The sequence below is a fragment of the Panthera tigris genome, chromosome D3 (genome assembly GCF_018350195.1).
Source record: "Panthera tigris isolate Pti1 chromosome D3, P.tigris_Pti1_mat1.1, whole genome shotgun sequence".
In the NCBI taxonomy this organism is placed as follows: domain Eukaryota; kingdom Metazoa; phylum Chordata; class Mammalia; order Carnivora; family Felidae; genus Panthera; species Panthera tigris.
Window position 1 is genome coordinate 22,568,458 of NC_056671.1, and position 16,945 is coordinate 22,585,402.

Genomic DNA, 16,945 nt, shown 5'->3' on the forward strand with positions numbered 1-16,945 from the left:
TCTGAACTGCTGAGAAGCACGAGGAGGGCCAGACCAAAGGGTATTCCAGAGGGCAGAACAGAAGTGCCAGGAAGAAGTGGCAATTTTGGCTCCGCTTCAGAAGGGCCTTTTCTGTACTTGGAGACTTACCCATCTCCAGTGGCACCACGTACAAGTGGGCACCTCTGGGTAAGCCACTGAAGTTTGGTCATTTGGCTTCAGTTTCTCTTCCTATAAAATGGGAATGAGGACATATTCATGGAAAGGCTCACATGGGACTAAATGATGGCACAGGGCTGTACAAATGTCAGGAATCATTCACTCCACCCAGACAAGTCAAATAACAATTCTGCCCATCTTGGAGTCTAGAAATGTCCAAAAGCAAAACTACAGAGCCAGACTATGCAAGGACACACACAAGAAACTTGTTCCCTCCCCCTCCACCCCACAAACCAGTATCTGTCCCCACAACCTTATCAGCAAGCAATAAGAATTTTTCTTGTTACCCAAAGAATCTGCACATTTAAGATAACCTTGAAATGCCAACTGTCTACACACAGTTATTTTTAAGAAAAGAAAATGGGACATCTTTGCCCTTTCAACTAGAATAAAACAAAACAAAAGTGAATGCAATCAGGTTTTACTTCCACTAGAACCGGGGGACCCCATATTCATAAACATTACCTTGATCCCTATAGGTTAGTAATACCTGGTAAATACAGATGATTCAACAATGCTAACTCAGAGATGCGTGGGCATCCGGACACACATCTGGGACAGGCACAGACCATGGAGTACTAAAGGCCCAGGTCAGAATCTCTCTCCATTGCCTATTGGGCCAGTGACTCCTGACAAGCTACATCCTCCTGTCAAATCTCAGAACCCCTCATTTGTACAACAGTGTGGTGGTGAGGACGATGTGAATGTAACGTAAAACAGTGCGGTCTATAGCTAACAATGACATATTTATAGCAAATCACTGATGATCCCTATCATTGCATGTCTTGGTGAAGTGTTTATACACCTGACAGAGAATGGTAAGTGGGATAAAACACCATTTGGAAAAGGGTCTCTTTTCATTTGGTTGCCTAACTCTAAGAACACTGTTCTGTGTGATCCGGATGGCACAGCTGAGTGAGCTTAGGGGCACCAAGACATCACATGAGAAAAGCACATGAAAAGTGTCAGCTTTCTCCCTTTTCGGGAATTAACAACAGTGATCCCCATTTTGGAGTGGGAGCCATCACTTAAGTCCAGTGGAGCTCTTGAATTCTCAGGGGCATCATAGACTGAAACATCCTCTAGAAGCTGTGTCCCAAGAAAGCTGGAGAAGGTCATATAAATCCTATAGTGAGTGACCTGAAGGCATACTGCTTGGCCAAGTGAAGTGACCAAGGTGACCTGAGTTTCAGCAAACAGCAAGGCAGGGCCCTCATGTTTGCAATGACAATGGAGCAGTTCTTCTCAGACCGTGGTCCAGAGCAGCAGCATCTGGGAACTTGGGAGAAATGCCAAATCTCAGGTCCTCCTAGACTCACTGCCTCAGAAACACAGCAGAGGGGCAAGTACTTTGTGGCCCTTCTGGGAATTCTGCTGCTGGCTCAGGTTTGAGGACCAATGGCATAGAGTGATCTAAGACCTCGATGTTGAAACTAACCATCCCCAGGAAATACACTAAGGCAATAGCCAGTAAGAAAGGAGAGAAAGCCTTCAGTATCTTTCCCCCTTTCATCCATTTCAGTGGGCAGTGTTAGCTATCTCACTACCCGACTTCAATTTTGAAACCCATGCTGCTTGAAACCCAGCAGGACACTTCTGGTTCTCCACAGAACGCTAAGATGGGCCCTTAAAAGGCAGACACTGTATCTGACGCATCTGTGAGTCTGCTGTGCCCCTCCCAAGGCCTGGCAACCAGGGGTGTCAGGAAAAGTGGGAAATAAACTAAATGACCAACTAAGGGGGGAACAAACAGTCCTTCCCATAGTGGGTCCCAAGGACTGAACAAGGTGACTGTCCCCCTCAGTCCTTAACACAATGATCTTAGCTCCTGAACCAGAATCAAAGACTTTGGGGGAACTGACTCTGATTGGCTGCCTGAGGTTCCACAGTTACCAAGACCAGAGGGGCCTGGAGGCCCCAGAACACTCTCTCCCTCCATGTCCCCACTCACTCCTTTAACCCAAGCTTGTCAGAGGTCCTGTCAGAGGAGGTGGAGGTGAGGGGCGGGGAGCTCCCCCATTAGAGGTCAGGGCCCCCAGCCTTTAGAGGTTGGCCAGAGATATTATTTCTCCTGCTAGGGGCTTGTTCCCAAACATCCCTAGGCTAGTGGCAGTGTCCTCCAACCCTAGACGCCCTCTGTCACCATCACTGTAGCATCACCACCCTCCAACGTCAGATGCCCCAACTTGGCACATTCCTACCTGTAGTAAGACAGCAGGCCGTTGCTGAGCACGAACCAGCGCCGCTGGTAGCCTTTCAGGTAATTGGTCCACTTGAGCAGCCAGCCCTTGAAGCTGTCCAGAGGCAGTAAAGCCATGGGCGCAGTGGAGGTCGTGCCAGTCCCTGACACTGGAACCCCAAGAGGCGTCCTCGCCTGTCCAGGCCGCCCAAGGGGTAGCGGCTTTGACGCCGGCAGCGACCCGGGCTCGGGTTTGGTCCAGGGCACGCTCCCGGCTACTGGCCCGAGTGCCGGTAACTGCTCTGGCGAGGTCTTGGGAAAGGGTCCAGCCCCTACACTTGAGCCCAACTCTTGCCAGGGCCCTGACCCCCGCCCCAATCCCAGCAGCAGTTCCGTTCCCGGTCTGGACTCTGGCCTTGGGTCGGACGTCTTCTCAGACGCAGGCTCCAGTCTTGACACCGGCTCAGAAACTGGCTCCGACACCTGTTGTGACACAGGGTGCCGCTCAGGCTTCGGCACTGGCTGGGGCTGAGGCTTGGGCTGGGGCTTGGGCTCCGGCCCGGGGCCAGGCGTGGAAGCGCTCATGCTCGGCGCCGCCGTGTGGCAGGACAGGCAGGGGACAACCGTGAACAGCGACGAGAGTCCGCGGGAGCGGCCGCCACAGCCGCCGCCTCGGCACAGAGCGGCCGCTTTCCCCATAGAGCCCGCCGACCGGAGCGCGGCCGAGTCGCGGGGAGGGGGAAGCGGGAGGCGGAGGCCGGGGGCGGGGCCGGGGGCGCCGTCACGAGCGCGCGGCACGGGGCGGGGGCACGCGCAGGTCCCCTCGCGGCCCCGTGCGCCCGGCGCTGCCTGCGCCAGCTGACTGTTGTCCTCCCCGCGCTCAGCGGGCCAGACTTGGACCCTTGTCCTTCTCTCGCGTCGCCAGCGCCTGGCTCAGGTTTGGCCCTGGGAAGGCTCTCTGGAAACACCTGTGGCGCTAGAGCTTGGCGACGGGCGACGCGGAAGGGACCGCGCGCTTCAGGCCACCATCCCTGCCTGCGCCCCAACCCGTGCCAGGCGCTGGGGGAACAATGATGAATGCGGAGCCCGCCGGCTTCCAGCGCAGCTCTGCCTGCCGCGCCCAGCGCCGGCGTTCCCTGTCAGGGGTGGGTTCGCTCCCCAAAACCCAGGAAAGCGGGGGTGGGGCGGTGCGGAGAGCAGGTGGTGCCGTGCTCAAAAACCGTGAAATGCGCCCGAAGCACCGGGACCCAGCCGGATGATGCTAAAAGCTGAGGAGGACACCCACCGCCCCCAACGGGAGCCATTACCTATCTGTGGGTCCTTACCACCACCACCACCCTCCCCGCCCCCCGACTAGCCGACGATCTGTCTCAATGGCCGAAGCCACGGCCGCCTCCGCCTCCTGAGCAAGCTGGCCTCTAGTTCAAGGCCAGCAGGGCACTTCGCTGCAAGTGGCGACATAGTTCAGGCTCTCTAAAGAATAGAGAGTTTTTGTAAACTGAGCGTTTTAAGTATATATATAAAGGAACATCTAAAAGCAGAATTCTTAACTTGGACCTCCTGGATATCCTGGGTAATCTTGGCTGGCTGGCTGTGAAGCTTCTGCCATAGGCTGCAGAGTTTTATGTATCTGTGCGTTTTTCTAGGGAGACGGACCACGGTTTTCATGAGATTCCTAAAGGAGTCTATGATACCAGAAAAGTTAAATATCACTGATTTTTTAATGTTTATTAATTTTTGAGAGAGCACACGGGGGCGTGCTCTTTTAATCTATTAAGTATTAGTATTAATATTACATATATTATTATATTATATATTGTATAATATTAATCTATTTAATTAATCTAGTAATAAAATAATAAATTTTATTAATTTTTGGTGGGGGTGGGGCAGAGAGAGGGAGAGAGAGAATCCAAGCAGGCTCTGCACTGTTAGCGGAGCCTGACCTCACCAATGGTAAGATCATGACCTGAGTTGGATGCTTAACCGAATGAACCACCCAGGCGCCCCTAAATAATACTGATTTTTTTTTAATTTTTAATGTTTATGTTTGAGAGAGAAAGAGAGAGACAGAGTGCAAGCAAGGGAGGGGCAGAGAGAGAGAGAGAGAGGGAGGGAGACACAGAATCTGAAGCAGGCTCCAAGCTCAGAACTGTCAGCACAGAGCCCAATGTGGGGCTAGAACTCACAAACTGTGAGATCATGACCTGAGCCAAAGTCAGATGCTTAATGGACTGAGCCACCCAAGTGCCCCAATAATACTGATATTAAAGGGAAAGGTTCATGGCTACCACAAATAATGGGAAATACAAATGGAAATGTTAGATTTGGAACTCCTACCCAGACCCTTCCATCTCTAGACCTCTGTGCAGGCTCCCCTCTGTTCATCCTAATGTGTCTTACCTTCCCTTTGCCCAGTTCTTTCTTGATCTTTGCTTGTGATAAGACTGTCTGTGCAGGGACCATCCTCCTGCATGAAGTGATAGACTGAGCAGAGCAAGTTGGAAAGTCCTAGAAATGGGTTGTGTAGGCACTGCCCAAACAGAACTCCTTGCCATCTTTGCTGGTGACTCTGGGACCGGCCCTTGAACGGTGATCTTACCTGCAGATTTTTGTGGGCTCTGGAGTGCAGACACCTGCTTCTCTTGATGTATCGGCTAAATACAAAGATGGCCCTCAAACTTCAGTGTGTGGAGTCAAGGAAAAATGGTTGCCTCTGAGAACTGGGCAATTGGGGAATGGAGCTGCCCCTCCCCTGTTTGCTTTTTTCATTTATATCCTTTGAACCTTTTGAATGTTTTAACTGTGTGTGTTTCACATATTCAAAAAATAATAATTGTTTCAGCTCATCCCAAGGAAGCTTATTAGAAATTCAGTTTTCCATCCCCATCTCCCTGGGATTCTGAGTCAGTAGATCTGGGATGGAATCCAAGAGTGTGCATTTTAATGAACTCCCCAGGGGTTTCTGAAGTGGGTGGATCATTGACCACACTTTGATGGACAGTGATGTGGAGGGAAATCTTGGGCTTTGTGCGTCAGATCCACTACAGAAATCCCAGCCCAGCCACTACCTAGCTATGGGAACTTCAGCCACCTCACTTAGCTTCCTCTTGCTCATCTGTAAAATGAGGATAATAATCCCTACCTCACTGGCTGAGAGTAATAAAATCATGTCTGTAAAGCACATTTGGCATAGTAGGTGTTTAGTAAGTATTTTCTAGCTATTTAACTAGAGGGTGCTCTGTGAAATGTATTAAACAGAAGCCAGAGCAGGAAGAGATGAGACCAAGGTTAATAAGCTTGGAAAATAGCCACAACGATAGGAAAAGCTCAGTGCCTGCTATGTATGTGCCAGATGTGTTTGCAACCCCAAGGAAGGAAGCCAACTATTAAAAGTTTAATGATCTGTTTTGACTACTTCAATAAATGGATGATAGGATCTAAGTCACCTGCCAGAGTGAGTGAAGAAGGTGTCACAGAAAGGGCAAGGTTTGGGGGGTGGGGCGCCTGGGTGGCTCAGTCGGTTAAGCATCTGACTTTGGCTCAAGTCATGATCTCACTGTTCATGGGTTCGAGCCCCATATCGGGTTCTATGCTGACAGCTCAGAGCCTGGAGCCTGCTTCAGATTCTGTGTCTCCCTCTCTGCTCCTCCCCCACTCGCCCTCTGTCTCTCAAAAATGAATAAACATTAAATTTTTTTTAAAAAAAGAAAGGTCAAGGCTTGCACTGAGTCAGAGGGGCAGGAAGTGGAAGGGCATTTAAGACAAAGGAATCAGTGTGCACAAAGTCCCAAATCAGGAGAGAAGACCTTGTCTGGGAAATGACAAAGAGCTCAGCATATTTGAAAAAGCTGGAAAGGAGATAAAACAGGGAGCTAAGCTAGATGGGCACCATACAATCAGGAATACCCTATATCGTACAGAAAGTGGGCCTCCTGGGCACTGGGGTCTCCTGGGAGATTTTTTTTACATTTAAAGTGCCAGATTCCACCTAATGGAGAAGTGGCTGTCTCCAAGTCTGGGGCAGGAAATATGCGAGATGAGCCTGCCTGAGATATTTTGTCATGCCAGAAAGTAAAGAGGCTAGTCAAGACTGCTGTGTGTCAAAAGGACTCAGATGCCATCTTTAAAGGGACTCCCACAGGCCAAAGACAGGACAACTTGAGCATCCAAAAGAATAATGATTACAATGGGTCAAAACACCAAATATATAAAGATCCAGAAGTTAGCCCCACAAGTTCCTAAAGTTACAAAAAAAAAAACACAAAAACAAAAACAAAAACTTATAGGTTGCTTTTGGTGACCAGCACCAATTCATTTTTCTGAAAACTGAAAATAAAGAGAAAGAATTAAGGCTGTATCCTTCCTTTCTTATACAAACCCTATCTCATAGTGACCAAAGAGTTTATGAGGGAAAAATCTTTACAGACGTATTAGCTAATGAATGCAGAAGGAATAATAAAATTAGTGGCGCCTAGGTGGCTCAATCGGTTAAGTGTCCGACTTCAGCTCAGGTCATGATCTCATGGTTCATGGGTTCGAGCCCCACGTTGGGCTCTATGCTGACAGCTCACAGCCTGGAGCCTGCTTTGGATTCTGTGTCTCCCTCTCTCTCTGGCCCTCCTCTGTTCACGCTCTGTCTCTCAAAAATAAATGTTTAAAAAATAAAATAAAATTTAGAAGAAAACATCATCTTTTGGCAACCCCAAATGAAATAATGGATCCAGGCAATGATCATCAAAGCTTCCTAGTGATGGGGTATATGGGCAACTTCATAAAGACTGATCAGGCTGTTGTCAGCTGAATCTACAGATGAATCTCACATCACTGAAAGTGAAACCACAGGATATTATGTGCTTCTGGATATGACCCAGTAGGAAACTCATAGCACCACCTATGAAGTATTTTTACTTCTCCCTCCTTTTCCCTCCAAAAGAAACCTCTAAACCTGAAACTAATCAAGCTTCTGGCTTGATCAATACAAAAGAAATGCCGAGGACAGAGGAACATGCTAAATGACCCAAGGAGTCAATCAGTCAAATTCATAAAATAGGAAAATCTAATCAGCAAAACTAAAGGGCAACCGATGGAATGGGAGAAGATATTTGCAAATGACATATCAGATAAAGGGTTAGTATCCAAAATCTATGAAGAACTTATCAAACTCAACACCCAAAAACCAAATAATCTAGTGAAGAAATGGGAAAAAGACATGAATAGACACTTTTCCAAAGAAGACATCCAGATGGCCAACAGACACATGAAAAAAAATGCTCAACATCACTCATCATCAAGGAAATGCAAATTAAAACCATAAAATAAGAAAATCTATATTCAAATGGCCTATTCAATAAATACATGGCCTAGGAAAAATGATGGAAAAAGGAAAATGTTATCAATTTTAAAGACTTAAGAGACATATCAACCAGATGCAGTATGTGAACCTTGTTTGGGTCTTGATTCAAACAAACCAACTGTAAAAAATATATTTCCAGAACAGTCGGGTAATATTGAACAAAGAGTGGGTTTTAAGAAATATTAAGAAATTGTTAATTTTGCTATATGTGTTATAATGGTATTGTGATTTTTTAAAAGGATTTATCTGTAGAGATACATTCTGATGTATTTATGAGTGAAATTATATGATATTTGGATTTAATTTAAAATAATACAGTTTTAGGGGCACCTGATTGGCTCAGCCAATTAAGCATCCCAACTTCCCTTAGGTCATGATCTCATAGTCCATGAGTTCGAGCCCCATGATGGGTTCTGTGCTGACAGCTTGGAGCCTGGAGCCTACTTCGGATTCTGTGTCTCCCTCTCTTTCTGCCCCTCCCCTGCTTGCACTCTGTCTCTCTCTCTCTGTGCGTCTCTCTCTCAAAGATAAATAAACATTTAAAAAATTACAAAAAATAATAATAATACAGCTTTAAAAAGAATGAGGTGGGTGGGGAGCAGATGAAAAAAGAATGGCCAGATGTTGACAGTGTTGAAGTTGGGTGATGAGTACACAGGCATACATTATATTGTTTTCTCTGTTTTTGTGTAGGTTTGAAAATTACCACGAAACTGCTTTTGTTTTACAAATGTTGGGCCTTTTACAGAACTCACCTCCTACCTTTCCAACAACTCTGTAAGTTCCCCTATGTTTACATAATAGGAAATTGAGGTTCACAGAGCTAAAGGCCTGCCCCCAGTCACACCATGGGCAAAAGGGAAGCCAAGATTCAAACAGAAAGTTTTCTATCCACAAAGCCTGTCCACCTGTGCCAGAATAGAGATTCCAGACACCTGCCTCCCACCCCCAAAAGAAGCCTTCCCTGACTGTCCCTGAGGACCTTAGGAACAGGAAAATCCTAAGAGTGACAGTCAGTGAAGGCCCTTGTGAGCTGAAAGACCCTGGGATAGCTGATCCAACCTCATGCAACAGAGCTGGCCACAGCCACCACTTACCCCTGAGGTCAGCTCAAGGTCACATTGCTAACTGGATAAGAACTAGGCCTTTCAGTTCCCATTGGTCTCTGTTCAAAATCCAGACAGATTCTCCTATAGGCTTGTAGGCACAGATGTTGACAGTAGTTTGTGCCTCATTTTCCCCAGGAAAGGATATGCATGAGCTGAGAGGGAGGCAGGACGGCAGGTAGCTAAGAGCACAAGTTTGGAAGGAAGGCCTCTGTTCAAATCCCAGGTTAACCACTTTCTGGCTGTATGGCCATTAGTGAGTACCTCGTAAAATGAGTTGGTGTGGGTTTCTTCTGCTATTACACAATTAGGTCTGTTGTACCTCTGGCCCTTTTGCTAAATGAGAATACCTGGCTGGAAGCCCTGTGTGAGGGAGAATCACAGATAGCAGAGTCAGGAGGCCTCTATTCTGTGGTGCCAACATCCACACTGCAAGCTCTAGGTGACTAGTAAAAAAATTTTTTTTTCATATTTTATCATTTTTTTTGAGAGCAAATATGAGCAGTCAGTGTGTGTGTGTGTGTGTGTGTGTGTGTGTGTGTGTGTGTGTGTGTTGAGAGAGAGAATCCTAAGCAGGCTCCACACTGTCAGTGCAGAGCCAGATGTGGGGTTCAATCCCATGGACTGGGAGATCATGACCTAAGCCGAAATTAAAAGTCGGATGCTTAACCGACTGAGCCAACCAGGAGCCCCTGACCTCAGATATTTAATTCAATTTCTTTAGAGAAGAGCCATACTGTTTTCTGCCTGGGAGAAATGTTACCTGCACTTTGGAAACTTGAGTATAGAGAAGGGTAGGACAGTAGGTTGGAGCAGTTATCCAACCCCCCCTCCATTCCCATCCACCCCAGGTTGTGTATGAGTTTATTATATACTGAGTAGATACAAAACAATATTATAAACTATGTGTAGGGCATACAAATAACAGTACAAGTGACACCCATGAGATTACTAACTAGCTTAAGGAATAAAATGTCCTATTTTAGTTCCCTTTTCTCCCTCCTCCCTTCTTCCATAACCTATTGACTTTGAGCCCAAAGCCTCCATGGATTTTTTCAAGCCAACTGACTCCTGTCTCCTCTTTAGTTGGCTAAGAGAATATTCTCGACTGCTACTTCCACCTGATACATTCATCAAGAGCTCTCATCCTCTTCCACATTCCAAGCACCTGTTGAAATTTCTCATTCATCAGTTATCCATCTTTAAAACTGAAACGCCCCAACATGGCCTTACCAAGCCCCCTTAACTGTTTTCTTTATCTCCGACAGAATTTGTCACCTTCTAAATGATTTCTTTGGTTTATTTATGTCTCCTCTTATTAGAATATAAGCTCCAGGATGTCAGAAATTTTTATCAGATTTATTTCACTGCTCTACCATCAAGGCCTAGAAGAAGACTCTTCATATAATATGACTTCAATGAATACCTGTTAAATAAAGTCTTCTTTCTAGTTCTCTTGGCTGTTGAGTGTTTAGTACTTGTAGAATTTACTATACTTCTATTTCACTGGAGTCTCAAGAAAGATGGGAGCCCAACATGGGTGCTACTGGTGCCTCCTGAACTAGAAGTCTCAAAGTCAGTGGTTCTTAATGTGTGTGTGTGGGGGGGGGGGGAGGGATTGTGGACTCTTATAAGATTTTGATGAAACCTACAGAATCTATAAATCAGCATTTACATCTAAAATTTTACATATAGTTTATGAAGACCATGAACTTCATCTTAAGGACCTGTGATCTTAGAACATTTCTGGAAAGATGCATAGAAACTGTTAACTTGGTTGTCCCAGAGAGGAGGAAGTGGGAAGTTCTCATTTCATTATGTACCCTGTACATTTCAATTTTGTATAAAGTGTAAGTTTAAAGTTGTAGAAACTAGTTAAATATTTTAAAGGAACCTATGTTCTGGCACTTAGGGGTGATCACAAACTCACATGTCTTCAGGGGCCAGGGAGGTAAACGCACTTGGCCAATGGTGGTGGTTGGGGCTGTTGCTAATCAGAACTTGGATATCCCACTCAAAGTGCTTAACTTTCACAGCACGGAAAACATGGTGTTGATCAAACTCGATATCCCCACTGTCAGCCCTGAGAGGACTATTGGTTAGCAACCTCTGTTTTGCCCTCTGCTTAGAGTGATAGAAATCCTAGGTTGTGTTTGAAAACCTTTCTGGGTAGTCAAAGAATCCTCAGTGCTAGGGTATGCAGAATCTCTGAAGCGGTAGAAGGAAAAAGAAAATAGAAAACCTCTTGGAAATGACCTGGGAGCTCCAGAGAAAATGGTGGTGCATGACACAAATTTCACAAAGGGGTAGCCAAGTCTCCCTTTTGCCTATTTGTCCAACCCCTGCCTAGTGGGACCTCCCAGTCCCATTAGAGAACAAAGGGAGGATGGTAGACAATGACAACACCAGGTATGAGAGACAGATGGGGTGGGTCTAGGTCCAGGAAGGAGAGCTAACCTCAGGGCAGGCTTCATGAAGGTGGACCAGGAGTCAGGCCCTGAAGGGTCTGGGCTGAATATCAAGTGGAGAGGTGGGAGGGCTGTATTCCTAGCAGAGTAAACAGTAGGATCAAAGGTTCCAGGTAGAAAATCAAGAGGCCTCTTTGGAGAAGAGAATTCATGAGGTTTGGCTCATGGGAAGAAACACAGGAAATAAGCTTGGAAAGCTAGGTTCCACAGGATGAGGTGCTCCTGGTCCTCTAATTTACATTTGGAATGAAGCTAAGGAACTGTTTTTTCCCCTGTGACCACTTCATCCTGCAGAGCCTGTGTACTTGGCCCCATAGAACCACCAGAGGAAGGCTTGGTTGGGGTCCCCCAGTGACTGACCACTGCTCCATGACCAGGTTCCCCCAGGTAGTCATTGACTTACAGAGGCTCTGAGGCCCTGAATGGGTTATAGATGTATCTCAGTCCATCCTCTTCCTCCTGAGCAATTAACTAGAATTCAGGGAAGAGAGAAGTCCATCAAGACCCAGAGATGGGATGTATGTTGCCCAGGGTCTCAGAGCAAATTGGGGGGCTCACTCTCCTCTTTTTTTCTCTGGCTGTCTCTTAAAAATAAAAAAGTTTATTTATTTATTTATTTTGAGAGAGAGAGAAAGAGAGAAAGCATGTGCACAAGCAGGGGAGGGGCAGAGAGAAAGGGAGAGAATCCCAAGCAGGCTCCTCACCGTCAACATGCTGCCTGACACGGGGCTCGATCCCACAAACGATGAGATCATGACCTGAGCTTAACCAACTGAGCCACCTAGGCACCCCGCACCAGGCTGCCTCTTGAGGTTACATGTCAACTCCAAGTACATCTCAACAATCGCCACCACAATCCTCTTCATATTTACCCCATGAGGTGCCAGGCCTCATATCATGTTCCTGATGTGAGCATTAGCTCACTGAGTTCTAAGAACAAGCCTATAATGTAGATACCACAATTATTCCCATTATCAGATGAGGAACTAAAGCTCCAAATGGGGGGGGGGGGTGGAGGGTAAAATAGCTTTCTCCTGAGAGATAGAGCTGAGATTCCGACTCAGAGTCATGCAACTACAGAGCCCATGTACATCAGATGAATGAAACCTCACTGTGGCAGTGAAGAGTGAGGACACATGAATCCTCAAGGCTTGTGGGCAGCATTTCCAGTGGCTAAAGGGTTGAACAGGGCAAGCGCAGCCCCAATAGTTCTTCCTGTAGAACCCAAAGGAGGTACCAGCCACCAACAGCCAGGATTTTCATCTGATTCATTTTCCCCCACTAGGGACTATTCAAATGTAACCTCCATGAGGGCAAAGGATTTGAGCCAGCCAGCAGCTGAGAGATCTAATGTGAATGATGGAGGGCAGGAGGGCATGTGCACTTGAATGACAGTGACTTGGTGACAGAACCTTTAAAATGCTCCCAGATGAGCAGAGTGGCTAAAGTAATCTCATTAGGAATTATTCTGCCAAGTGATAAATAACATTAGTAAAGCAAAGTTCAGCCTGAATTATCATTTGGGATACACCTGGATTAGCTAAGAGCAGGAGTTTCTCCCATCCATTCAAATGCAGTTATTTATGGGGCATTATGTGTGCAAAGCCCTTTGCCACATCTCAGGAGCTGAGAACTGGAAGGAAGTGCAGGTATCAGCCACCAGGTTGCAGGTGGGAAAGCTAAAGCCCAGAGAAAGTTTACTTGAGAAGGTAGGGAGCCCCAGGCCTGCTTCTAGCTCTGCCTCCTCAGCCCTCACAGCTGGGCAGAATTCCAGTCATCAGCTGGACCAGGCTCTGTACTACAATACCCAAAGTAACACTTCTCAATTCAACAAGGGGCTGGACTGGGATAGGTCCCCACCTCTCTGTGCTATGGGTCCCCAGGAATTGAATGACTTGGCCTCCCTCCCTGACCCCAGCACACAAGCTCCTGCCTTCCAGCAGATCCTGACTGAGCTCACAACTGTCTGCTGACCCCTTGTGGTCACTGTGGGATCTGTCCTGGCCCAGTAGCCTGGGCCTTGGTTGCTCCTCTGGGACATTCTGGCCTAGTAACCTCACTTCTCAAGGCACTTTCCCACCACTTACCTTGTGGGGTCCTCCCTACAATCCCAGGAGGCTAGGAGAGCCAGGATCCCCACTCCCACTTTACAAATGAGTGGCAGCAACCTGCAATCCAGTCCTAAATCCACCATAAATTCCTTACTTAACCTTGACAAATCAGTTCCCCTCTCCCTGCCTCACTTACCCACCAGTAAAATAAGAGAAGTGACCAGCACCAGGCAGCCCTAAGGTTTTTTGAGCCCCACAAACTCCCAGAGTGGAGAGGTTACTTGCCCACCCAAGGTCAGAGTGAAGCCAGGCAGAAGCACTCCCAGCCGGCAGGCCACCCCACTTCTCCCCACTGATCAGGAAAAATGAGAGGCATCACAGCAAACAAGAAAATGAGTTCTTCCACCTTTGTGTTCTGATTATGTGCTGAAGGGCCACATGGATAGTTGAGTGGATGGATGGATGGATGGAGGAATGGATGGATGGATGGATGGATGGACGGACAGACGGACTACTGGGGTGGATATGTAAGAATTCTGGGTTCACTCTGAGCTGTAGCTGTAGCAGCCAGCTGCCTCCCCCTGCTCCCTGACAAGCTGTGGCTATAATTCTAGCTGTCTAGCCCCTTGGCAGCCCACATTCCCCTGCTGGGGTTCCAAAGCCACTGCCCCTGTCTGACAGCCTGGAGCTGGGACCCACCATGAGGGGATTGAGTCTTCATTTAAGACTTCCACCCCGCCATGTCACTGACCACCGTGGCCAACAGCAGTAGCCAGGAAGAAAGTCAGGGGCCAAGGCCATGAATAGGCCCACAACATGGGTATCCCTCACAGAGCAATTTCTGCAGCCAACAATGGCTGGAATTGGGTTCGGTGCTGATAGTGAGGCTAAGGATCACCAGAGTGACTGGATGGTATGGAAAGAGTGTGCCCTATGCATTTCATGGGCTGGATCAAACCTACTGACTCTGAGCAAGTTCCTTAGCCTCTCTGTGCCTTGGTTTTCTCACCTGTGAAATGGGCATCATACCTGACAACTATTGTGAGGATTGAATAAGGTAAAATATGAAATGCCTTGCATGAAACAGGTGCTCAGTAAATAGAAGCTCCCTCCTTTTGTTCCAGGTCATGGAGAAATTCTGGAAGGAAAACAAGGTCCACTGTGCACCCAGTACATTTTATACACTGGGAATTTTTTCCAAGTACTCTAAAGTAGTGACATGCATGTGGTGATAGAGGAGGAGGGAATGAAATGTATTTTCAGCAAGAATTAAAGGTGTGCTGAAACAGACTCGATCCCTTTCAGAGAGATTATATTCATCTGTGCCCTGCCCTCAGCATAGCTCCTCAGACACAAAAGAGATCCCACAGAGATTTCCTGAGGGTGAAACTGGGAACATGTCTTCACAGCTAGGGGGCAGTAGGTGGGACTCCTGTGCCCTACTTCATCTCGCTCATCTCTATCTCCCTAGCCCAGCCTAACTCTCCTTAAACAGACTATCCATCCCAGGATCACTGACAAGGTCTTCTTAGCCACCTGGCAGAAGGCAGACCTGGGCTTTAGTCCAGCTGCTATTACAGCTGAGGCTCCTGCAACACCATCTGTGAAATCATGCTCCAGAAGGCTCTAGGTCCCAGGCCCTCCACTTTCAACTAGAGTAATAAAGATGGGGAACTTAACACATGGTGGTTAGGAGATGGTCTTCAGAGTGAGACAGGCTTAGGGTAGCTTTTGTCACTTATTAGGTGCCCAACCTTAGACAGGATTCTTACTCTCTGAGCCTTCTCACCTATAAAATGGGGCTAATAAAATTACCTACTTTGTCATTGGGAGGATTCAATGACTCATTTTTGAAAAGAACTGAGCCTTGTGCCTGGCACATGAGTGCTAAATAAATGTTAATATGGCAAAAGTCTTGATTACCATAATGGGCTTCCAGGCAAAATTTCATTTGAACTAATAGTTTCACACGTGTGCATGCATGTATGTGTATCCACCGAACTAAAGAATCTCTAAACCTCCTTAACTTCAAGATTCTATTTCTTGAACAATATCATCCCATCCAATACCCCTCCATTCTTTCCTTGCTGATTTTTCTTCTCTTTAAACTTCTTTTTCCCACCCAACAATTAAGTGGAGTCTCCAGAATTCTACCACGTCTTGTTCCCTGCTTAAATGCAACATCCCGTTTTTTTTAATTTAAAAAAAAATTTTTAATGTTTATTTATTTCTGAGAGAGAGGGAGACAGAATGCAAATGGGAGAAGGGCAGAGACAGAGGGAGACACAGAATCTGAAGCAGGCTCCAGGCTCTGAGCTGTCAGCAGAGAGCCCAATGCAGGGCTCAAACTCACGGACCTCGAGATCATCACCTAAGCCAAAGTAGGACGCTTAACTGAGCCACCCAGGCACCCCTTTTTAATTTTTTTTTTAACATTTATTTATTTTTGAGAGATAGAGAGAGACAAAGCATGAGTGGGGGAGGGTCAGAGAGAAAGGTAGACACAGAATCCAAAGCAGGCTCCAGACTCCGAGCTGTCACCACAGAGCCCAACAAGGGGCTCCAACCCACAAACTGTGAGATCATGACCTGAGCCGAAGTTGGACGTCCAACCGACTGAGCCACCGAGGTGCCACAACATTCCCTGGTTTTTAATGTGAAAATGGGAAGACTAAGTCCACACAATCAGAGGTGAAGTAGTGACCTATAACATGACTCATTAGGTTGACATCTCAGCTCCACCACCTGCTCCACTCCCAAGGATCCCCCAATCCTTCCAGCCACAGCAAGAGGATGCAAAGACCCTCAGCCAAGGCCAGCCATCCAGGGGAGAAGGGTGCGTGTGGCTGGAGGCTAGACTGGGGTAAGGCTCAGAGAGAATGCATTATATGAGATCCAGGAAGCAGGGAGATCCCGGGGAAAGTTTGGAGAAAGAGGGGCTGGGGCTTCTCTGTGTGTCCTGTAAAGACTCCAGGATCCCCAGAGCCTTTCCCCTTTCCTGGTACATCAGCTGATGGTCAAGGGAAAATATTTGTGGAAAGGAAACAAATACACCAAATTTAGGAAAGACACCAAAGCGCTAACAGTGGTTGATCTAACAGAAGAGGTCTTTGGCAAATGTGGTCATATTGCTTGTATGATAAAATTTAAACATTGAAAATATTTAAATAAAATTTAAATATTGAAAATCAATTATTCTAATCAGTTGTGATCAGCCAAGGAAACAGATAAGAGTCTGGGAAAAGACTGCTTTTACCCCTACTGAAAAGCAGCACACTCCAGTTCTCAAAGGAAGACCATAAAGGAGGAAAAGAAAAACATGATGAACATCTCCCCCTCCCCCTCCATCTGCAGGCTACCTGGGCTGGGGATTCCTGGAGATTCAGCCTAGAGGAAGGTCTGCTGCCAGGCAGCAAGACTGGAGAGGGCATGGTGAGGACAGGATGAGGACAAGTGAGGAGGACTTCCCCAGGAAGACTTCCGAAAGCCACTGAGAGTACTGATGTCCTTACCTAGCAGGTGTTGTGATGCAGAATGACCACTCCATGGCAGTCAGGAGACCTGCTTCTAGGTCTCTGCCATTAACT

At 46.9% G+C, this 16,945-nt stretch overlaps 1 protein-coding gene and 1 long non-coding RNA gene across 6 annotated transcripts in view; one reads left to right on the plus strand and one right to left on the minus strand.

Moving 5' to 3' along the window:
• Positions 1-16,920, minus strand: part of OSBP2 (oxysterol binding protein 2) — a 191,257-nt gene extending 174,337 nt beyond the window's left edge. For 2 of the 3 annotated variants that reach the window (XM_015537686.2, XM_042961992.1), the window contains exon 1: positions 2,400-3,111. In XM_015537686.2, the coding sequence (XP_015393172.2) occupies positions 2,400-3,076 (677 nt within the window). In that variant the 5' untranslated portion in view covers positions 3,077-3,111. Of the gene's footprint in view, positions 1-2,399; positions 3,112-16,870 lie in introns of those variants that run through there. The other variant, XM_042961993.1, reaches the window with a different exon arrangement.
• On the plus strand, positions 2,110-10,293 carry LOC122232519. Of its 3 annotated transcripts, XR_006209845.1 has the most exons (4): positions 2,138-2,194; positions 2,277-2,458; positions 8,427-8,510; positions 10,162-10,293. It is a non-coding gene; the product is annotated as an uncharacterized LOC122232519 (long non-coding RNA). The 3 variants fall into 3 exon arrangements; XR_006209844.1 differs by having other exon boundaries at positions 2,110-2,458; XR_006209843.1 differs by lacking the exons at positions 2,138-2,194; positions 2,277-2,458 and adding an exon at positions 3,214-3,522.
• Positions 16,921-16,945: the final 25 nt, after the last annotated feature.